The sequence below is a fragment of the Dermacentor albipictus genome, chromosome 4 (genome assembly GCF_038994185.2).
Source record: "Dermacentor albipictus isolate Rhodes 1998 colony chromosome 4, USDA_Dalb.pri_finalv2, whole genome shotgun sequence".
Classification (NCBI taxonomy): Eukaryota; Metazoa; Arthropoda; class Arachnida; order Ixodida; family Ixodidae; genus Dermacentor; species Dermacentor albipictus.
In genome coordinates, this window is record NC_091824.1 from 167,370,752 (window position 1) to 167,395,458 (window position 24,707).

Here is a 24,707-nt window from a genome sequence, read left to right on the forward strand (position 1 = left end):
AGTTATTTTCCACTGTGCCTTGCTTCACTTCATTGTCTACTGGCTTCACGTGGTATGCGGCGTTCGGGTGCTGAGCACGAGGACCCGTGGCAACAGCCTGTCGAGGGGCTCGAAAAGAAAGAAAAGTAACGGTTACGTGCTCGTCAGGTGCACGTTAAAAAACGCCAGGTAGCCCAATTAATCCGCAACCCTCAACTACGGTGTCCCTCATAGACTCAGTGTCGCTTTTGGTCGTCACGCCCCGTCATTTAATTAATTTCACCCGCGAGTTCTGTTCGTTGTTCTTGATCAGTCCAAGGTAAGCAACGCCGTGTGTGAGCGCGGAGACTGACAACTCTCGCCTCGAGGCGAACACTAAATGCCATACGCGTGGCCTCGAGACAGGGGCACCTGCCCGCCCGACGTCATGTTCCCTGTCTCGAACATTTGTCGGAAGCGCAGAACTGCGTTCGCAAGGCCATGACAACGCCGCACCGTCGTCCCCATGTTCTGTCCATACCCTCCCTTTCCGAGGCTGCGGTCGTCCGCTGGGAGGAGGCGCATCGGAAACCGCTCTCGTATTTCTGTTGCGCCTGGGCACCGCCTGGCTCAGTCGCGTAACCGACGCGTGGATTGCGCGTGTTGCTCTTTTGCGCGTGCAACTTTTGCGAAGAGCGACGGGACGCGCAGCGCCGGTTTGGAGTGCCCGTCGTTTATGCTGTGACGATTTAGAAGAACTGCTCGAGGGAAGCCGCCGTTCGACCTGACCTGAAGCCATGGCTCTGAAAGCATAGGAAGCTCTACCTGCGCACTCGTGTGATTAGCAAGCTGCGCGTAACTTGGCGTGGAAGACAAAAAAAAAAAAAGGAATAATCAAAGCGGAGCTCAAGTCAGCCAACGCCGTTGCCAGCGTCAAGACACCACAGGGATATTTTGTGCGGGCGCACAGGCCTCCGGACGTTCGTTCACCTGAACGAAAACAGCAGAAGAGGGCACTCTTTGGTCTTAGCGGTATTTGGCCGGCCGAAAGCGAACAAATCTCGAGGCAGAGCCAGGAGCTCCCACGAGTCTCGATCGTGTCGCAGCTGAGGTGGTGCTTAGAAGTCTACGGCGACACCGCCATCTGTGCACGAGAAGAGGGGCGGCTTTGATTGCGCGCCCATTATCGTCACAAGACAGCTCGCGCAAACACGGTCGACCTTGCGTACACGCGCTGTGCCCGTCGGCAGGTTCCCTTTCTCGGGCGACGACGGTCCGCTGATTTGGCCCGTTCGTGGTGGCCGAGGCCAAGGAAAACAAAAACCTGTCCCGACAGGAGGAATCCTAAGTCCTGTTCCTTTCGTGCGGCCCCCGTGCTCTCTCGTTTCGTCCTGGGCATCATCGCCTGGCGGGTGAACAACGATCTCGCATCGCAGTCCTTTTTTTCCCCACGGGTTGCATACCTGGTTGCCCGCAGAAGCGAAAGCCGAAGCAGAGTGAAGTCCGGGCGAAAGTAGTGCGGCATTTGCCCCCATAGTCAGTACGGGGGTGCGGGTGGTGCTCTTTGGGAGAGAAGTCGGTGACCCTTTCCCGTTATTTTCAAGCGACGGCCTCTCAGGCTGCCCTCTCACTCACCGCCGCCCTCGTGGCGACGACCGACCACGCTGAAGGAGAGAAGGGGTTAGCAAGCGCCCCGTGAAACCACTTTCCTTCGCAGAACACGCCGCGCACGCTCGCTTCGCTGAAGCTCGCGCCGGGTGAAGCAGGGACGTCTCCTCCGCGTGGCAGCAGACGGGCCGACTGCAGGAAGGGCTTCGCTCGACGACACCCAAGTCCGCAACTGCCGTCACACAGAAATCGCCCAGCAGCGAGAGTCATGCGGTGAGAAGAAAAAGTGGCGCGCCGGACTCCCGCTTTCTGCCGTCGCGTCTAGTGGGTCCGCAGAGGAAGTCCCCGGACAGCTCGCAAGGGCCGTGAAATCGGCACACATTTTCTTGTTTATTCCGTGCTTCGTGCCACAGGCGGCTAGCAGTCTCCCGTCGCAAGTGCGTGCCCGCGCTGCTCTGTGCAAAGACGCCAACGCTCGCCTTCCACGACGCCGAGCAGGAAGGACTGCGCGTGGACGCCGCGCACGCAGTGCCCGGGCTTGCGCTGATCGTGGTGGTGGTGGCGGCGGTGCTTGCCTCCGCGGATTCCGCTGACTGCTTTCGCCGGGCTGCTTTCGAGTTCCCGAGAAAGGAAGATGGATTCCGGCGCAGTTCTTCTGAACGTTTCCAAGTTGGAAAACGACTCGCCGCCGAAGTGTTTCGAAAACCTGGCATTGGATGTCCCAAATGGGGTAATCGACGACGCGATCCGTAAGTGTTACCAACAAATCCTTGCGCGCTTCCCAAACAGCTCTAGAAATGCATTCCCTGCTGAACTTCCTAGAAGTATTGCGGGCACGTCAGCACATAAGCACAGGCAGCACGTCGTTTCCTGGCTGCTATGGGAAGGCACCTTCACTTTCCGACGATGTGCGGACGTCGTCACGTGCATACATAATTTGGAATGGCTGCACGCGAAGGTTATTGACGTTACAATGAAACTGCTCATGTTGCTGCACTAGCAGTGGCAATTCTTCTTAATAACATCGATGCTATCGCAGTAGTGACACCGCTAGTGTAGCGTAGCGTTGTAGTAGCACTATAGTAATGCTGTTTGAACGCACGTTCACTCTGAAATAAAATGTATTGGAAGCACGTTTTGTGAAAGAGTAGGTTACATTATAATGTAGTCGCTATTGAAATAGCAGTCATAAGAAAACTGCGGCATAACCTGCCGCATTACGCTCGCAATGCCTGGGAAGACTTTGGCTTCATTGTCGCCGGAGATCCAAAACATTGGCGGGTGGATTCTTTTTTCCGTACTGCTTTCTCGCCCTTTATCGGGGTGTTGCTTCGAAACTCTGCGCTGAACTCTGGCACGATTTCAGGTTGCTTCAGACTGCTGAGGCAGACAGCCCGAGCTCTGCTTCTATTTCCATTAACATCCGGAGATATGGTGCACGTGTCCCGAAAGTTCTGTTTCCTTGGCTAACGATATGGGGAGAGCGGCTTCGCTGCATGTTCTCCAGCGATTTGCCAAAAAGCTCCGATAACTTATTATATAAAATAGCTTATTTTGCAACCTTGCCGTGCGTAGTTTGCATAGATGTTCGAGGTTTGCACAAATCTAACTCGTAATAGTTTGCAAGTGCTAATAGTTGACGGTCTTGGGGATCTTCTGCGTCTTCGGCTGCACGCTTCGGAGCGCTCTGGCAACGCTTTGCGAGTGTCATAGAAAAACACCGAACACACATCAGGTTAATAGGCAAGTCTATAGCGATAATCGGGCTCCGTTATCGCTAAGCCCACTTAGGTCTGTATTAAAGCTTAATTGCTGTTTACCCCCTAGAATACTGTCGGAGCTTTATGAAACACGAGTTGGAATAACTGACAGTGCTGCGTGCGCGGCTGCGAAAAGAACATTGAGCATTTTTTTTGTGCCGCTGTCATCGATTTCAGTCACAAAAACGCACTCTCACAATCGCATTTGGACGACTGGGCGATCGGCCGCTGTTCGTGCAGGCGCTACTAGAACACCGTCCCCATGCCCGTTCGGCCTACAAAGGGCGACTGGCCTGTGTGAGCGCCTTTGACTGCGGCATGCTATCGTGCGCCAATTTACCGCCATCTTTCGTTCCCCTATCTCTCTTTCCAATATCTATATTCCTTTTTAGTCTTCCCATAGCGTAGGGCAGCTGGCTAGACGCTTTTCTTGTTAACATCCCCACAAGCAGTCGTGGCGCGGCAATGTAGAAAATATATTTTTGAAAAGTTTTCATTCCGGCAGTGACACATGCCCAGCACTTCTTTTCTGACACGTCGTAGACTGGATTAGAAGCAAAATGGGTAAGGAAGACGGGGGGAGGAGAAACAAGAGTGCAGCGCAGTGCAGATGGACAGCGTAGTTTTAATCTAAGCGCGAAAAAGCGCGCTTCGAGGGAGCATCGAAAGGGGTCCACACTGTTTTGTTAGCGCGGTTCAAGCGAACATGTTAGACGCTCCTTTTACTGGGATGAGGACAACGACAATAACCGCTGTGGGCCCGCAGATTCTCACGATGAGTGATAAGCACAACCTACTGTATTTATACAGTAGGTCATGGTGATAAGTATGTTAAAATCAGCAGCGGTCCCATACCTGCTCAGGTGACGCTCGCAGTGGCCGTACCGCATGTGGAAGTGTTGTCGTCTGCACTTTACTCATTGTCTCACTGTTTTGCTGCGTGTGACAAGAAGAATAGATTCAAGAAAATGGTAAACTCTCGGCCTTTCCTTCTTATTTATCTGTCTCTCATGCAAATGTAAAAAAAAAAGAGAGAGAGAGAAAACAAGACGATTGCGATTCAAGAATGTCACTGGCTCGCTCGGCCATAAATACCCAGACATTAATTGCGGTATTTCGTTTTTACACTTCACGGAATATGTCATGCCGCAGTGACGCTATTATCAGAGTTTGGGAGTTAGGTGCGTGTGAGCTTGTGTTAACTTTAACTGACTATATATTAAGACGAAAGCCTTTCTAGGCTCATGGTGGAGTTTGTGTCAGCAGACCTGATGCCGGAGTGTCAGCCGAAGCGTCATCACGCCATATGAAGACAGGTTAAAGACAGATTAAAGAACGAAAAATCATTGATAGTGACAGTTAGTTAATAATGTTATAATAGAGATTGGTAGAGGTTAATAATGACTAGTAATGACTAATAATGACTACTAATGACTTGTAGTGACTACTAATGACTCCGAAATGACCAATAAGTCTAACGAAGGCTTGTAATGACTACAATTGGTTACAAATGAATAAAAATGCTTAAATGCTTACTAGTGAGCAGTAATGACTAATAATGACTGAAATGACTTGTAATGACTATGAAATGACCAATATGCCTAACGAGAACTTGTAACGACTAGAATTGGTTATAAATGACTAGAAATGAGCACTAACGACTAAGATGACTACTAATGACTTGTAATAACTACTAATTAGAACGAAATGACCAGTATGTCTAACGACGGCTTGTAATGACCACAATTGATTACAGATCACTAAATATGCTTAGTAGTGAGCAGTAATGACTAAAAGAAAGAAGAGAAAGAGAAGAGGTGAGGAGAAATAGGCGAATGATAAGAGGAGGAAGAGTAGGCTTTCGCCGTTCACCTCTTAACAGAAATCTTAAGCTTAAGCTTATTACATCTTCAAGCTTAAGATGTAATAGACACATTGTTCCCTAAACGTGTCAGTTTTTGTATTTACACTTTTCTGAGTTGTGCACTCTAACCTCTTTACGTGGTCATCGTAATCGCATTTCCTAAATAAGTGGCACAGCAAAAACAAAATACCGAATTTGTGAGAACATTTGTCATTAATCTAGAAACAAACTTCTTCGCCATCCTTCGGACCTGATGTTGCCCAAGGGCTTGTTTGCACTCGCTCACAAATGTGGTCTGTCGGAAAATATATCTGTCAAAGCGTATTTTTGAGAACCATGACAAGCGGCGGATACATTCCAATGTACATGAGCGCCTGACGTTGATTTCTGAGTGAAAATGGAGTACCGAGCAACATGTGGCCGTCAGGAAAAGTAGCACCTGTCCGCATTGTGCGCATTCCTCCCGCTGACGGCATCGACATGCGCGCGCATTGTGTGCGCGACTCGGCGTTAGTACTGCATTGAAATTGCGCATCAAGGAACCAATGCACTTCGTTTTCCTGGAGGGAATTTTTCTTGAGTCGCCGTCATATTTTCGTCGTTCAGGACTCACATAGTTGCAGAAGAATGCAATTAGTACAACAGTAAAATGAGGTAAATGGGCTGTTTCTACTGGCGCCAATAAATCATGCTCGAATGAGGCAGAGCAGATTCCGGAGAGCAAAACCAGAAGGTTGCACTCAAAGTAACATAGTGCTTTGACAAGTGCGAGCTAGATGTTGTTTTTTGCAGAACGTACCAGCTATTCGAATCTTTGACGTGTGCAAGTATATTTACTGAATGTCGCCGTTCAACAGGACAAAAAAATGCAAATAACAAGAAAAGATACTACAGTGTGAAGCAAGATCAATGTGAGCATGCAGCATACAGAAAGCGCATTTATGCGATCGTATCGTAGTAAAGTTATAATTATTGGTGTTCTTTTGCTATACCGTTCCGGACCTAACAACGACAGAGTTTTTGCGCGGTGGTCTGTAAGCGTTATCAGTACGGGTGATCTTCGCAACGGCTGCTGTATACACATCGCTCCAATGTCTCACGGCTATATAGACACAGCAGGGAAAAAACTGTGAGGAAAAACACCGAAGATAGGGGAGCCCCGAGTCAAGGACGTATTCGCGTTCCGTGACTGGCTCGGCTGTTTTGCGTCCAATTTGCCAGGGGCTTTTGTCATTTGACGCTGCGATCATTTTCACTAGCTGGCTGTCATCGTCATCATGATAAGGTCCACTGCAGGTGGAATGCTTTTCCCGCGATCCCTGGTTATTCTTGGCCTGGTGAAGTCGACTTCATTTTATGCTATATGGAGAGAGAGTCTGTTTATTGAAAAATGAAGTGGTTCGCTTGAATTCTCTGCCATGATCAGCGGCGGCGGCTCACTGGCTTATGACGTGCTGCTGCGAAAACGAAGTCGCGGTTTCGATTCTCGGTCGCTCTTGCCGAATCCATATGAAGGGGGAATCCATATGAAAGAGGATGGGGAAATGGCGCCGCGGTAGCTCAATTGATAGAGCATCGCACGCGAAATGCGAGGGTTGTGGGATCGTTTCCAACCTGCGGCAAGTTGTTTTTTCATCCACTTTCATATCCATTAATTTATCGTTTCTTTATTTCATTTATTAAGCACAAAAAAATTTCCCCTATGTTGGCCTTAGTGTCAGTGTTTGTTGGCTTCTTGTGATGTGACTAGTAAAAATCGGGCCCCTCGGTTAACCCCCTTTCTTCTCGTTTATTACATAACGAGGGTCTCGAATCCGGCAACATTGACGCCTTCAGGTAGCATGTGCGGGTATATTGACCGGTTGCCTTCACCCCAAAAAAAGATCATGTTCTCGTGACGCCTGCGGCAGAAAAGATGTTCTACATACGCTGCAAAGGTCTGTGGATGGTGGTGCTGGCTAACTCTCTCAGGGTTCTACTAGGAAACATGAATACCCGTAAATTGGATGGGTAAACGGCGCCGCGGTAGCTCAATTGGTAGAGCATCGCACGCGAAATGCGAAGGTTGTGGGATTGTTCCCCACCTGCGGCAAGTTGTTTTTTCATCCACTTTCATTTCCATTTATTTATCGTTTCTTTATTTCATTTATTACGCACAAGTAATTTCCCCTATGTTGTCCTTAGTGTCAGTGTTTGTTGGCTTCTTGTGATAAGTCTTGAATACAATAATACACGCACCGCGTAGATATAAATGACAACCGTGTATATCAAACAGGGTGTGCGTGCTTGTTGCACGATACCACGGGCGTTAGTGCATTTCGCCACCGTCGAAATGCGGCCGTCGCAGGCGGGACCACCAAAAACAAGATTGTTTCTTTTGCCCAAAGAGTGGTATGCATAGTTCTTCAGGAGCGAATAGATTAGAACGTTGAAAAGCTGTCATAAAGCTACCATGCTGTATAAAATGTAACTCTCGAAAAATACTTCAAGACACAGTCCCATGGACGCACACAACGTCTGCACATTAGTACAATCGGCCGTTTCTCAAAATAACGCACCATTCATTTTCAGTTGGTGCTCAAAAACCAAGCACAGTTGTTTAACGGGTCTACAAATAATCAACTGTCGCAGTATAGCGTTTCCACAGCCTTATAACGTCGTAGGACATATAGGCGCGAAGTCTTTAGCTTGTCTCTTATCGTGCCGCGTTGAACGTCCGGTTCACATAAACTACAGTCACAACGTCATCAAAATTTACTATCTATGTTTTCGTCATCAACGTCGGCGATTAGCACTTCGCTTACTGATGCCACTCTAGAAGATGCCTTCGGCGATAAAGTGCGCGCTACAGTCCTTTATTGGCGTCGACACAGGCTTGTTGATCCGAAGCTTCATCATCCGCTTCTGTTTAGAAAGGCGTCCTTCGTAAAGGAATGATGACCTATTCCAACCTTCCACTCTCGATTGGTGAACTGATACACGCAACATATCCTGTTGTTTTTACATTTCTTTATGACTTAGACACAAGCTGTCAGCGCATCAGGAACGCGCCTACGTATGCGGATAATCCTTGAAGCATTTCTTTCACTGGCCGCTCCGCGGCGTGATCGTCTGTGCGCATTGCAAATAGCCGAAGCAGGGCGTCTCACAAATACGACTACGTAGGGTAAATAAACGCGACTTCAGGAATATGCTGTGTCGCCGCATTGCTCAATTGCTTTTCGCATTGCCGTCGACAGTCATCCTGAGACGAGTTCAGCCGAGATTTCTTTTTGTTTCTCTCTTTCTTTCACTCTTTCTTTGTTTCCCTTATTTCCTCTATCTTTGCGTAGAGCAGCGAACCTAACGTACTCCTGCTTTATTAAAAAAATAGCATGAAATTACGGGGTCTTACGTGTCAAAACCACGATTTGATTATAAGGCACGTCGTAATAAGGGGCTCCGGAATAACTTGGACCGCCTGGAGTTCTTTAAAGTGCACCTAAATCTAAGTACAGGTGTGTTTTCCCATTTCGCCCACATCCAAATGCGTTCTAATTGATTTCCCTTCGTTCTTTTTTTTTGTTTTGTTTTCTCGTTATCTTTCTCGAAGTTGCGCCCACGTCTGCTTTGCCCACTTTGTGACTCAGCAAAATGAGCATCGGCGCATAGCAACAGCTCTGTAGAGGCGCAGCCGCCTGCCCGCCGGTGCCTTGCGAGAGAGAGCGCCGGTACAGCATGATTGGTAGTGACAGCCAGCGAGCACGCTATGGCAGCCAAACAACCGGACTGTGAAATGACAGCGCGTCTGCTACATTTGGATTCCGAGCACTTGCCACGCATTTCGCGCTCAAGAACGATTAAAAAAAAGACGAAAAAAGAAGAATCACTAAAGCGGCGCAGCAGGCCAATGGGCGCGTGCTAACTGCCTGTAGCCAAAAATGTGGATAATGTACCAAGAATTAACTTTGGTCAGGATCAGGAGATCTGGCTCGAGAACTAAAGGAGAGTTTCTGTGAACGAATAAGTCATATGAGCAGGCAACCGATGAACCAATTTGAATAAAATTTGTTGCAGTCGCAAAAACAAACATTTTCGCTTAGGCTGCCAACCACATCACAAAAACTGACGGAAACTGCGCATTAAAAAAAGCACGAACTCTTCCTTTGCATGGCTGAACTTTGGACTTTCTTTTTTTGTACTCCGTTACTTTGGACTTTGCTTCTTTGTTGTTTTGTTACTTTTGTTTCACGAGTGTCCTTTTTCTTTTTCGTTTTGCTGTTATGTTTGTAGCATCGGGACGATGCTTTTTGAGAGGGGGGCATTGACACGTGTACTTTGATCTTTTTCGGCTGACCGCTTTTCACCACCTAACAAATGTTATTGAATAGCGCAGGACGCACCTGCATGCATCGGAACTTTCTCGAGTATTGTCGATGGTTATTTTTGCTGTCTGTTGTCACCGAACCTTGTGTAATCTGATTTCATGTATGCGCGACGCGAATGGTGTAGAACTTTCTGGAAGACATGCGGGTCCCAGCGATTACACTGGAACATTCGATGACTGATGTATAAAAGCCGACACGCTTGACCCGCTGATCATATTTTCGACGATCGCCGACTGTGTTCGCCACTGTCGTTCTTCTTTGAGTGTAACTTGCTTTTGAGGGCACAGGTTCGCCCAATAAAATGCTAGTTTCGTCATTCACAGTTATGCAGCCTTGTTCACCGTCACAACCACGTGACAATCTAATGTTTTCGCATTCTCACACGTAAGCATTCTTAAGTTTTCCTGCCGAATATTTTTATGCGAAGCATATTACGAGAGCTCAACCCAGCTCCTCAGGCGCGGCGGTGTCGCCTTCAATACCACGTGACACCGTGACGTCACGACAGAGGAGAAGTGGCTTTGGCTGAACTCTTGCAAGATGGGCTGGGTGGGAATCGAACCAGGGTCTCCGGAGTGTGAGACGGAGACGCTACCACTGAGCCACGAGTACGATGCTTCAAAGCGGTACAAAAGCGCCTCTAGTGAATGCGGTGTTGCCTTAGAAACGAGCTATTTCTAACGCTCAGGCGTGCGTCGCTTGCTCAGGCGCACATTTCGTTGCCGCGCCGAACGCTGCGTTGCTCGACGCTCACCGCGTCCAATGCGGGGCGCGTAGTCGCTGCGCCGTAGCCCATTGTAATGGCGGGTCGACGGGAACGCTGTCGCGTTCCACTCTTGAAGGCGAAGCAGAGTAACGCATGAGTTGTTTCTTCGTCTAGCCGAACCAAATATAGCCAAGCAACAGCAGTTCACCAGGCTAAACAGTGGTTGAACAACTAAAATAAAGGCTAGTATGCTTCGCATCCTGGGCTTAACCTTACCTAAGCCACAGCCATTTTTTTTCAAGTTGTTATTTATTGCAACTCACTGTGGTGGCATAATGGTGGTAGCGCCATGCTCCGCTGAGAACGAGGTCGCAAGTAGAATGCAAAACGCTCGTGTACTTACTTATATGTATTTAGGCACATGGTTAAAGTGCACCCGATGATCAAAACAAGTTTGGGGCGTCTGTCGCAGTCCAGGCGCATAATAGTTGCAAGAAAATTGCGCTTCGCCTTATGATAGTTCTGTAAACAATTCAAGCTGTGCTTTATTGTCACCCATACAACTGAATGCGCGCACCGATTCGTCATTCCGCTCAACACTGCGTCCTTGAATTTGGTTAAGTTTAGTGCTCTCAAATTCGATGTTTTATAATTGGTCACTCGCCAACTAAAGCCGCGCTTCCATTACAGCCGAGGTATAATTTCTGATGAGAGGCACTATTGAAGGCCTGCGTGTTTGAAGGGGCCGCACATAAATGTATAGCGAATAATATATGCGATATGTTTGCCGACAATTATTTTTTATTTTATTTTCTTTATACGGCGTGATAAGAGCTGTCCAAAATGTTAACACAGCGGGAACGTGCATGCCTCTTTGATGGTGTTGGCTTTGGGGAGAGAAGCTATTCGATGATTTATTCTTGTCCTTGCTACTCGTATACCAGCCAGGCGCATCGCCGACATTCATAACACTCTTGCGGGGATTTAGTTCGCATCTGGCAGCTTTAATTATACGACCTCGAAAGCCATGGCACATCCCACGGTCAACGTTTACAAAAAGAGCTATCCGTGGTTCCTGCCCTGCAAACGAACCAATCCGTTTCTTTCTTTTTTTTTGTGAACACCAGGGACCCAGATGCGTTCCCGCATTTCTTGCCTGCTCTGTATATTAGAGAATTACGAGTCTTATGACTCACCACCGCGCTTCGAAACGTACAAAGATCGGAAGCAAGCAAACGCTGTCGTAGTCCGCAGAGTGACAGGCTTAAATAAGTAACATTGGTTGCTTATCACACAAGAGCAAGAATTGCAGAAAGAGACGAGAACAAGAAGTGTGATTATATTAGATGCAGAAAAAATTGGAAGGTAGGCTTCTTTAGGGACGACCATCCCGAATGTGTTACTGAGGCAATAATACTGAAGAAGAAAAGGTCAGTGATGAAAAATTTATGAAGAGCAATTTAACCCAGGCTGCTATTCAAGAATGCGTGTAGCCTGTTTTGGGAGGTGGTTATTTGTGGCACTATGTGGCACTACGTGTTATGCGTGGCATTCCCTTTACCACCATGCCTTACACGTGCGCGGGAACAAACCGCTGCTCCGAGCGCGTGCACTTCGTCAAAGAACACAGCTCGGAACTACGTGCAGCGTATGCGACCATCTCTGGTTGCCGCTGTTGTTTATGCGTCTTTATTCCCATTTCTGCCCTTAAATGGCTGCGGCGAATTGGCTTGGGAAGTGGCGGGGGTGAAAAGGTGAGGCAAGCGGTGATAGGCGAGACTTAATTGTCGACGCAGCGTTTCAAACAACAGCGTCTGCGTCTTCGACTATACAGGGTCCTGAATGCTTCGCTGCGCGCGCTCGAAAAAAGATTTCCCGCTCACCGCTGCACTGTTCTTGCTCAAATTTTGCAGAAAGATCGCACTTTGGCACAGTTAATTGCCTGGTTTTCAAGAAAAACGTGCAAATTTGCCTGCGCTTACGGGGAGGCGAGCTGCTGCCGCGACGGCGCAAGCGTAAACTTGTTTCGTCGCCTGCCGTCAGCTGCAAAAAGCAGAGCTTCAGCGAGGGCTGTCGCGTGTTGCTCGCTCCTGGAACCATAGAGTTTCCTTCCTGAGACGCTGCAGCTGACGGCAGGTGGCAAAACAAGTTTACGCTAGCACCGTCGCGCCGTCCTTTCCCTGCATAGCAGTCAACGCTGTGGTAGCTTAGAGAGACTTCTTCTACTGGCTTCGTTCGCTCTTGGCAATAGTTCGATATTTTATGCGAAGCATATTACGAGAGCTCAACCCAGCTCCTCAGGCGCGGCGGTGTCGCCATGAAATCACGTGACACCGTGACGTCACGACAGAGGAGAAGTGGCTTTGGCTCAACTCTTGCAAGATGGGCTGGGTGGGAATCGAACCAGGGTCTCCGGAGTGTGAGACTGAGACGCTACCACTGAGCCACGAGTACGATGTTTCAAAGCGGTACAAAAGCGCCTCTAGTGAATGCGGTGTTGCCTTAGAAACGAGCTGTTTCTAAGGCGTGCGTCTCTTGCTCAGGCGCACATTTCGTTGCCGCGCCGAACGCTGCTTTGCTCGACGCTCACCGCGTCCAATGCGGGGCGCGTAGTCGCTGCCCTGTAGCCCATTGTCTTACACCCCTTGGCGGGTCGACGGGAACGCTGTCGCGTTCCACTCTTGAAGGCGAAGAAGTAATGCATGAGTTGTTTCTTCGTCTAGCCGAACCAAATATAGCCAAGCAACAGCAGTTCACCAGGCTAAACAGTGGTTCAACAACTAAAATAAAGGCTAGTATGCTTCGCATCCTGGGATTAACCTTACCTAAGCCACAGCCATTTTTTTTTACCGCAATTGCACGCACTGTTTTTATACAGTCTCAGTTTTAATCCTTACAAACAAACACATTGTGGTATTAGGTTGCTAATGCTGTTGCTCATGCGTTGTTTTAGATGATTTTTATTTTTAGTTTTGTTGTTCTTTTCGGATTTTCTGTTTGCAACCCGTCGCGAGAAGCCTCACGTGCATGCTCGCGCGAGCGAACGCTGTTGGCGCGCCGCGACGCGTGGACGGAAGGCGCGGAGAGATGATTTTCCTTGAACGAAATTCTTGCATAGCTTCCACAGCGTTGACTGCTATGTGTGGAACGGAGTATGGAAGCCTCGCGTCTCAGAGACGCTGGGTGTCACGAGGGAAGAATGTGAGGACACTACCTTTACCGTAGGAACCACCGAATAGCTACCATGCTGTTTTTACCGCAGTGTCAGACTGAGCTGTATTCGGAATCGGCTCACGAAAACGGTTAGACACTCACAAGAAATGACGGTTACCTTCCAAGGGATCTTAAACTCAACATGCACTAGACACGATAACAAGACGCGAGCACGTAAAGGTGAAGCCGTATGTAAAAGGTAATAACAATAAACCATCCTATTAAAATGTCCACCAACAACTGTGAATATACAACACTTTCCAGCACGTATTTCTCTGTTAAAAGAAGACGCACACACAATGTAAATGTTGGAATGCACAATCTATATATCGAATGCACATGTTGGAATGTATGTGAAGGAAGCTTTCATGAAGCGGTTAATTAATTAAACGCTGTGGAACTAAACACAATTCGTAAAATTGCAATTAATAATAATAATAATAATAATAATAATAATAATAATAATAATAATAATAATAATAATAATAATAATAATAATAATAATAATAATGTTGTTGTTGTTGTTGTTACTTTAATTTCACCTCAATACACTAGTCAGGAAAAAGAAACTATGAGAAATAAGATCTCAACATACACTACACACACAAATATGTCACAAGCACATAGAAGGCACCAGTGTTCGAGCATTAGAAACGGGCAGTAGTCCATTTCGTGGGACAGACATGCATAACGCGGGGAAGTGGGAGTGCGTACAAGTTGGTTGATGTTTACATATATAGGTACACTCGTGAGCAAAATTATACAGACTACAGGGTCACCGGGAAAAGCTAAATTTAACTGTAATTAAGATGCATAAAGTGAAATTGACGAATTCACTGGCTAGTTCTCAATGCCAAGGTTGGACTGCACTTCTCAATTGGAGTTGTATTCACAGGCAGAAAAAAAAAGGTTATATCGCGCAATTCCTGGTCCGTACACTTTTGCTCACGGGTGTACATGCAGCATACATATTTAGACACAAATAAGACCGCAAGGGACAGCCTTTATTTTAGTCATATTCAACGTGTAATCTCATGCAAAAAAAGAAAAATAATCAAAGTCTGAACCGCTAAATATATTGCACTTTTCTATTAAGCCGAAGCATATGTGTGCTTTAAGGATACCTAATATTCAAAGCCAACGTTATAGCAACATGCATTATGTCGCAATGTATTGTTTGATTACGCAGAACAACCGATGCGCTCACTAGCACTATTGCTTAGCCAGCCGGAGCATCCATTGGTGGGTGGTGGTGGTGAAAACTTTTATTCAACAGAGATGGTGAAGCTCGTGGGCTGCACTAAACTAGGTGTAGTCCTTAGTCCTGGACGTCATTGGTCGAAGTCACCGCTCGAGCCCGTTGGACCAGAGCTCGTTGTTACTCTAGTCCGGAGCTGCTGAGCAGGGTCGCCTTCCAGTCCTCTCGAGTTGGGTGGGAAATAGGGGATAGCTTGGGATTCTGTTGGCAGGCCCAGACCATGTGATATATACCTGCCAAATCACCACCGCGCTGGCATTGTCCATTGATTTTTGGATCGAAATGTTTAACTATAGCTGGGCAGAGCAACGTATTAGTTTGGAGGCGCCGTATAGGGCGCGTTCTTCTGCTTTGGATAGGCCTTTCGCCGGAGGGGGATACACCCGGCGCTGCTCGCAGAAGTAATCTCGAATTGCACTGAACCGTAGTAGAGGGGTAGGACATTCTAGCTGTTTAGGACAACAAGGATGTTCCCAGGGAATGAGTGCGCGGGCCGCTGCATGTGCAGCTTCATTACCTCGGAAGCCCTGATGGCCTGGAGTCCAGATTATTCGTTTTGGCGTGGGATCTCGGTCCCTGATGCAGAGTTTGAGAATTTTGTTGGCTAGCGGAGAGATTTCCCCTGCCAAATAGCTTTCACAGGCTCTTCGAGAGTCTGTAAGTATGCACTGCGATTTAGGGTCTGCAGCCGCCAAGGCGATAGCGACCTCCTCTGCTTGGTTTGGATTCGCGGCTCTAAATGAGAGTCCATCCAGCTTGGAATTCCCCTATGTATAACCGCCGCCGTGTAATATCCCCTGGTAGATGGTCCGGCTACATCAACATAGTAAACCCCAGAACGGGAGTCAAGCTGCCTTTCGTGCGCTTTGGCACGCGCCTGTTTTCTTCCTTCATGTGCTTCCTTCGTCATATTACGAGGTGGGGGGGGGGGGGGGGCACCCAGAGTTTGGTGCGCCAAAGCTCTGGAATGTGCTCTGTGCCTGTTCAGGTTCGCAATTCTGTTGAATGCAAAGGCGGTCGAGCAGGCAACTACCCGGGGTGGTCTGCATAAGCCACGTGTACTGATTCGTCAGGGGTGCCTCCCTGAGCTCCTGAACAGAGTTAAGGACCCCCAAGGCAGAGAGTTTCTGATTGGAAATTCCAGCGAAGCCGAGTTCGAGCCAAGCAGATCGCCGCGCCCCCGTTTGATGCAGGCGTGCTGGCGACGTTGAACGCGTGACTACAATTAACGCTCTCGGGCAGTGCTTTCGAACTTATAAGCTTATTTGACCGATTATGTCTAAGCGTAGAAACGTTGAGCCGTTTTCTTTCAGCAATAGTTAAAGAAAAATTAGTTCACTGTTCGAAGGAGGACGTAAAAGTTCCGTCACCAGTCTGGAAGTCTTGCACGGCGCCATCTGTAATCCTTTAACATTGAAATTTCGTCGGAATGTTTCTCCTAGCGAACGCTTTGACCTACGAAAAATCATTTTTTGTACACCGACAACAGTTCGCTAAAGACGAACATTTTTTATTGTGAATGCTATAGGTAGGCTGCATTAGAGCCAGTTATCCCAAAGTCTCAAACTTGTTACTCAAGCAACAGTACAAAGAAAAGAAAAGCAAGAAGAAATTATCAAAAAGCATTACATATACATTCATGAATACAAGCGCATTCGACAACAGTTAGTAAACGACAAAAGTGCTTCATCTCACCAGCGTCATTTCATAAGTGCTTTCGTGGCGATACAATTCATTTCGATGCATAGCATTTCAATTCTCTAGAATAACTTTGGAATACATTGGTCATCAATTACGCGAAAGATGACACTGTTTGTTTCGTTTTAGATACGATTTTTGGATTGCGGGTTCTTCAGCAGCCACACATCGCATAATTGCGCAATTAATAAACAACAACAGCATCAAATGAGAGCTCGAGTGCGGCTTTCCATATTTCTGCATATCAACTAGACAGAAGTTACCGACTATCAAGCAAGTCGTCTACGGTAACCAAGTTACCGTAGATGGTGTATTCCGGCTCTGAATTGGAGCCGTAGCTGGCTCTACGATCTATGAAATTACGAAAACGTCGACGATCGCATTATGCTGGCCATGAGGTCTCTTGCTGGCCATGAGGTCTGTTTTCACTCGCTACCGAGCCACATTGGAATCTCAGGGAATAAGGGGGCAGACAGATGAGCGACTGCAGCGCACGCGTTAAGTACCGGTACCTCGACGGCCATTCCGACGACTATTCACCTGCGCGGGTGCCCCAGGTGCGTCGTGGCACCCGACGTTGAGGATTGATGGGCAAAGAAAGAAGCGCCCTTCATGCGGTCGAGAACCGCCGCCTTCAGTGAAAGGCGCAGCGAATGCGCCGGCCGACGACTTCCGAGGAAACGGCCCCCGACCCTTGCCTCCCGATTGCCTCGCAAGCGGGAAAGAAGCTGGGGCATCATGGGAGGACATCTGCGACGCAGTGCAACATCATAAGCGGAGTGCACCGAAAAGTTCTACCACTCTGGTTTGCTGGGATAAGGTCATCCGACTCCGAACTGCGAACCGAATCAGAATCATAGCAGTACGTTGACACCCGTGATAGTTTTGCATGAGACGCCAAGAGCATTCTTCGCACCCTGTTTCACAAACATTGCAAGGGCACGCAGTTCGACGAGAACGCAAGGCTTTCACTCCTGTACAGAATTGACCCATTCTTGTGGTTTTCGCCGAACGAAACGATTAAGCGCACGTTGGACACGCTTCTCCGTCGTCTACACTTTTGTGTAAGCTAGCCGGTCTACTTCGTGGGTCACAATCAAAAGAGAAATCTCCCCACGGTACATTTTCTGTGACAGTTCCGACGCCTCATTGGATCATATTATCATAGAGTGTCCTCAATATGAGACTGCACGTGCGTGACCGTTTGAACATCATTGACCGACGTTCTCTCGCAATGAATAAAGTGCCTGGACCGTATTCATGGCCTGGCAAGCAGAGGCGTGCCGTCAGTGCTCTTCGCGATTATTTAGTGGACGCTAGAGAGAGAGAGAGAGAGAGAGAGAGAGAGAGAGAGAGAGAGAGAGAGAGAAAACAAGAAGAATTGCAGGGAGGTCAACCAGACGAGCGTCCGGTTTGCTGCCCTACGCTGGGGGAAGGGAAAATAGAAAGCGGAAATCTTATTGATTATCTATAAGTGAGATTATGTGTTTCATCTTTTCTAGAATCCTTTTAAAGGGCTGATGTCGCGGCCGTGTTGTTCTTATGCAGGGTGTTTTTTTTTCTTTAGCTGCACCAAATTTTTTAAACATTGCCTATGGCAGATAGCACAATTCTGACCCTTGATCTAACCAATTCTAACCTGTTCCGAGATGATAATTTTCAAAGGGTCCGACGAAATGCATTGGCGTTCGAGTTACTTTTTTAAAAAACCACTGTTTTATTAATTGAAGCACAAAAGTAACTGGAACACCCGTGCATTTGGACGGACACTTTGAAAATTAATTTGAAAATTGTAACAGCGCTAACACATGCATCCACAATGTAACAAGGACGAGACACAAAATTAATACCGCGGAACTGGTGCTAAAGAAATTAAATTATGGGGTTTCACGTGCCCAAAACCACTTTCTGATTATGACGCACGCTGTAGTGAAGGACTCCGGAAACTTCGACCACCTGGGGTTCTTTAACGTTCACCTAAATCTAAGTACACGGGTGTTTTCACATTTCGCCCGCATCGAACTGCAGCCCCCGTGGCCGGGATTCGATCCCGCGACCTCGTGCTCAGCAGCCCAACACTATAGCCACTGAACAACCATGGTGGCGGCTAAGAACTGGTGCTGTTCAAGAAATTTGTTTCAAGTGGATACGCCATGCGAACTCTTCGGCTATAATTCGTAGATTGAAATATGTGGTGTAAAGTAATTATTTAAAAGTTAGTTATCATAATTACGTCAATTATTCATTTAAAAATTTTGATTTCTCGTAGAAGTAATTATCGCCTCATAGAGTAATTTATATCAAGGGTTAGAATTGTGCTATCTGCCATAGGCAATATTTAAGAAATTTGATCCAGCTAAACAACATCAACAACAAAAAACTATATATGTATACATGAAGCACATGAAACAGCGTGCGGACTCTTTCACTCCTGTTTGATGAGTGATCCGTCTGTGCTGGTATCCGTAGAGACATTCTTTGTATGGCTGTGGCCATGCGTGCATAGGGCTTGTTAACATTTTACTCTTGCTTTTCTTTTTTCTTGCTGCTGTGTTTTCCTTTCTTGCTGCATCTAGAACAACAATAACGATGACGACACTAACAACGAGAGGTGTGGAGTTGAGTACGTGCGCTGAAACAACAGAACAATATCTGAACTTAACGCTTGGTAATTTGTCTCACTTATATTATATCCCGGTACTTCTAATTGTCCCTATTGAACATTTGAAATATATGTTCTTCAGAATGTAGTATCAGCACAGGAGCGCAATGGCTCGTTATTCATCCTGCAGGGGCTGCTTGAACGAAGCATGCTACTCGCGGGTAACATAAAGTGACAGTAAATTGCCTCAAAGTAAGTTTTCTAGTGACGAAGGTAAGAACGCCTTGTGCCAGTGCCATTACTCTACAACTTGTACCGCACGCCACCATAACTGAGCTGAATTTTAAGGCATGTGGATCAGTTATGCTAGCGCATGCCTGTTAAGTTCACAAATGACAGGTGCGACACGAACAGCTGGGTTTACTACATTTTTTGAGTGACGGCCACTTTGCAACTACAAGAGAAGAAGTGAAGGGCACAGGATGCGGCACGAATATATAAGCCAGGCCTCAGTGATAGGACACTGCCATAGTGCATGAGTAGTAAATTGCAGTGATACCTGACACTGCAGAGCGCAACGTAAAATTTTCGTACCATTTATTATGTTATCTTTCGCAAATGCAGTTTGGCTTTTGTTGAACAATGAAGCACAACTGCCCTAGGTCGTTAACAGAGGTTAACGGTAACTGCAGTTCGCCCGTGTATACCTATAGGACAGTACAGTCAGCGCGAAGATTTTATCTTTCGGTAAATTTACCCTCGCTCGAATTCTTCGTGCAAGCCACCCCAGGTGTCCTTTAGTTTGCGCAATTGGCAGCGGAAGCAATAGAAAGATCGCATTCGTCGAACTCCGTAAATACGCCTCATGATTTTGTGTGAAAGTGTATGCGTTGCACACGTGGTGCACGAAGAACGCAGAAAACGTATCGTATCTAGTGCGCCATGCATCGCCGTTTCGCGCGCTTCACCTTGAAACACGGAACGCCCTGAACGAGCCCATTGCCTCTCTCCTCTCACCCGTTGCGCATTATTTTTGTCGGTTTCACATGCATTGTGTTATGAGAACAATAAGTTACGAGGGACCTCATTCGAGAAGACCAAAACAATAAATGCAGGCGATCACTTAAGCGGGGGTTTCCCCGCTGGGAAAGCCTGTTGGGGCTGAAGCCTCGCGAGGGCCCCCGGCTCCGATGTCTTGCCGTGCTAACAAATGAAAGTACACGCAAGCATAGTGCACGTGTACGGCACAGCGCGCCGTGGTACACCGAAACAATGCACTGCGATGCAATGCGGTCGCTGCGAACGGAACAGGCGACAACGTGAGTTCGCCGTTGGTGGTCGTAGGTGTCGTGGTGTGCTGCGTGACTGTGACGCGCCCTGTGTGTATCATTGCAGTCTCGTCATTCCCATATGGAGTAATATGCTAGGCGTGCCACCAGGCAAATTTTTGCAGGAATAACTTATGACCCTCTATGTATCCATCTCTTTACGGCCGTTGGTCAATTAACTGCTGCATCTATTTCGAGTCGTGTTCTTCCAGAAAAAAAAAGGGGGGGGGGTCAAATTACGTGTAGTGATAGAATGAAAAATGTCCATCGGTTGATAATGATTTTCGAGGTTTCCTATATTTGCGATATTTTAAAATCTAAAGACACGACATCTTGAAAGCTCCGAGTTTGGTAGCAAGAAATGTGAATACCCGTATGTGAAGTACGTCCAATTTATGTTTAGAGCTTATTGCAAGTGTGTCTTTAATTTGCCTATCCTGTCGTCTTTCTTGTACACGTCTTTTTCAATTCTCAGACACAACGCCTCTACATCATGCATGCGTGGTCATTGTTAAAATGAACTATTGTTATTCAGTGCTACGTCGTCAGGCGGGCCTTTACTTTGTGACAATTTTCACGGAAACATTACAGGAACGACGGTGATGGCATGTGGTGCTTGTGAGACGAAGTTACTTTCTGTGCAAGCGGGGCAACCTGAAAAAAAAAAAAGAAAAAGAAACCCGCCGTGGGTGCTCAGTGGCTGTGGTGTTGGGCTGCTGAGCACGAGGCCACGGGATCGAATCCCGGTCCCGGCGTTCGCATCTCGATGAGGGCGAAATGCGAAAACACCCGTGTACTTAGGTTTAGGTGCCCGTTAAAGAACCCCAGGTGGTCGAAATTTCCGGAGTACCCCACTACGGCGGGCCTCATAATCAGAAAGTGGTTTTGGCACGTAAAACCCCATAATTAAAAAAAATGTTTCAAGAAATGAAATTATTCAGAAAAGGTGGAAGCTTGCGTCCGCTGACAAGGCGTATCACTCGGTTGTTTAATATGTAACGCGCAAGTGTTTTCATGCGGTACAAAGCAGACCATTCTTTCCGCAAAGCGAAGAAAACAAAAACAAGAAATTTCGCATCTACCAGGCCTACTGGTGTCTTCGCGCAGGGTGTTCTAAGCCTGATGTTTTTTTTTTCCTATTGTTTTGCTTTTGCGTGCTTCCGTTCGGCGGTGCACTCGGCAGTAGGTCAGTTGTCTTTGCCTACAAAACTGCGAATCTTTGAAAGATTTAACAAGGCGCGCGTTTAGCCTATAGTTGAGTGCGCACCTTGTAGCGAAGGGTAATGAGGATGCTGTAAACATGGGCACTGCTCACTCCTAGCTGCACGTATCTATTTCATAAAGCATTTAAAATAGAAAACACAAAGAAAATGCGAAATTTGTTGGAAAAATACCAAGTATGGTACTAAATTGCAACACTAAATTGAACCAGAAATTTTTACTATGTCACAACATTTGGACGATATTTAAACCATGCCGCTTAACCAAAACGCGTTTTGATATAACAGCCGTGTTTGAACGTTCCATCTTCTTATCTAGGGCGCAATTTTGCTGCGCTTCTTTCTCTACCTATCCCTCCCCCCTCTCCTCTCCTCTCTCTCTCTCTCCCCCTCCCTCTCTGATGAGGGCAAAATGCGAAAACACCCGGTAACTTAGATTTAGCTTCACGTTAAAGCACTCTAGGTGGTACAAATTGCTGGAGTCCACGCTCATTGTGGTTTCGGCACATAAAACCCCATGATTCGTTTTTTTATATGGTGGTTATCAACAAAAATCGAGCCCCTCGGTCTTCCTTCATCTCGATCCCTAGTTTGAACAACATCCAACACAGACAATCATTTTGCTTTACGCATTCCCTTATACGAGCTCGAAGGCTACTGTACCAGCTGGGCAAGATGCCTGCGCAGCTTTGTGGTTCTGAGAGGGAATGTCGTCGCCGCAGGCGTCCGGCAGGATGTTGATGACGCTCTCGGGATGGATGATTTGGTCGGCCAAGGTCTCGTTGCTTTTTGAACAATTACGAAATGGTAGGGACGCGCAACACCTTGCCGGCCAGGCCGGTACACTCGGCTGTTGCTTTCGCTTTCTTGGAAATTTAGCACGTGCCTATACAAGGTGTATCGACGACATATTTCGTTTTATTTGAAGGCGAAAGCCTTAGATCTATATGTTTCAAGGTCGCGTTGTCAGGTACCGAAAAATAGGAGCGGTCGTGCTCGCCCGTTCGTCATCGTCTTCTTCCACATCGATGCCGCTAATCAGGACGAAAAAGACGAACGTAATTAATATGGAGTTAATTAAGGCACTCGAACCCACGACCTTCGGGGGGAGCCGAACCCACTTTTGTCGTTAGTTAAGGCGATGTAAATTAGGGCACACTTAATTAGGGTAACTTTAATTAAAGTACTCGAACCCACGACCTTTATGGTGAAAACATGAAGTAATTTGATGGATGTCTCTTGAGCGCGCAGGCTTTCGCCTTCACCTTCTTTGGTGTGTGCTAAAGTGGCGTGTAAATTTTTTTCTCTTCGTTCAACTCTCTTTGTGTTGCTGTTGCTCTGGCTCCTTATGAGAAAATGAAAATTCGCGGCACGCAGAATGCTGCCAGAACCGCCCGTTCTATTTCATATGAAGTGAGCGCGTACTCTTGTGAGGCCGGCTTGAGCAGAAAGACTCTCCGTGTGCTATTAGTCGATAGTTGATGTCGGCTACACCAAGATATGGCGCCCAGGGTTCGAATGAAGCCACCGCAAGCTGAGAAAATGGCATTACGATTTATGACGAATTGACAGCGCTATAGCTATTCTCGGCTCGGACTATAGTCAGTAGGCTTCATGATATAAGAATAGCACAATAGACGTGGCAAGAAAGAAAGGACAGTGTGTCAGCCCTTTTTTTATCGTTCTGCCCCCTTGTGGTCTTATATCACGCTTGTGTTGATTTCCCGGCGACGTTCACTGATTTATATTGGACCTCAGGGGATTGCTGATTGCATTTACAATACCGCTGATCACGAGAAAATGAAACATTGTACTTTATCTGCTCCGCGAGGTCGTATAGAGACCTCGCGTTTTTGAAAGAAACGTTTTTGAAAGAGACGTGTTTTTGAAAGAAAGCGGTGTCCCGGAGAGTTGCTTTCATTTTCAAGTTTTCAACTTTATTTGATGAGTGTGAGGACCTCCCTCACCTGTCTCATCTTCTCTCGGTGGTTCGCTGTGCGGAGCACGTGAATACGCATTATACCAGCTCCAATTTGACTGTTCATTCACTTCTTTGGGGTGAGAAGCCCAAAAAGCCTGAACCGCTAGCCGCGATCGCGCCAGGTTAATATTCCATCAAATTGTCCAATTCACCATATTGTCAACTTTGATTGGCCCATAGAGCTGCTACGGTCTCCATGATTGTCTCCGATCGCCGCAATTGCAGAATTGGTTTGTGTCATCACAATTTTTTGTCTGTTTTAATAGGTGAGCGTATTGTTCCTTTTCGTGCCTGAGCCTATTGTCCCTTGTTCATGCTCTGCTACCGTCATCACCGTGATCAGACGGCCGTGAACGGAGGGTGATAAGAAAGCTATAGAATTGAGCAAAAATGATCCTTATAATATATACCGGCCCTGATTTTCTACGGGATGGCCATTAGCTGCAAACGTGCTATTCGCAATGGCGGCCTAATATTATAAATTAAAAAGTTAGCAAAGCAAAGTAATACGACTAAATGATGCATCAGGAATGTTTCTTTTGCCAGCTGCTGTTGTGAACCTTGGCCAAGAGAAAATATACCAGTGTGCCTCTAATTGTTTATCTTTAATGATTAGAAACCATCACCGCCGAAACCTCCCGGTATACTTAAGATGACTTTGAACGCGCGAGTGTCGCCGTTCTGAAAGAGCAATGCGTGATGATAGTGCTATTTTGTGCGCTTGAGCCGTTAAAGTAATGTCTACTTGCCACTGAAGGATGATGTCCAAATGAAACACGTTTGCGTGCTTGGCATGCTCACTGTTAATTCGACACTATTTTGCACGACGCTTCCGCATATGTCAGTTCGCACATGTTCGGCAGATGGTTAGCGACGTCTCCGAATGCCTCGGAAGTTTTTGGTGATGCACCGATGGACGTTGAATGCGCGGCATTCGACATTGCGTGAAGAGTCCGGTTCTGAAGGCCGAAGGCGATGTGGCATCTAGCGGACATGTTGGGTGAGCGTAGCGTAGAGACCGCGTGCTTCCTGTCACGAGAGCAAGGCGCCGTTCTCAAGGCCAAGGTCACGCCACACGTCATCGGTGCCGAGTGGAAGCCTCGCTCTAAGAGCCCTCAAACAGCCGTTGCTTGTAGGACGAAGC

General features: G+C 47.2%; 1 protein-coding gene across 1 annotated transcript in view; it reads left to right on the forward strand.

Moving 5' to 3' along the window:
* The first annotated feature begins 445 nt into the window (after positions 1-445).
* LOC135910056 (ATP-binding cassette sub-family G member 1-like) overlaps positions 446-24,707 on the forward strand; it is a 53,295-nt gene continuing 29,033 nt past the window's right edge. Inside the window, exon 1 of the mRNA XM_065442014.2 lies at positions 446-2,315. Coding sequence (XP_065298086.1) covers positions 2,201-2,315 — 115 coding nt within the window. The 5' untranslated portion in view covers positions 446-2,200. The remainder of the gene's footprint in view (positions 2,316-24,707) is intronic.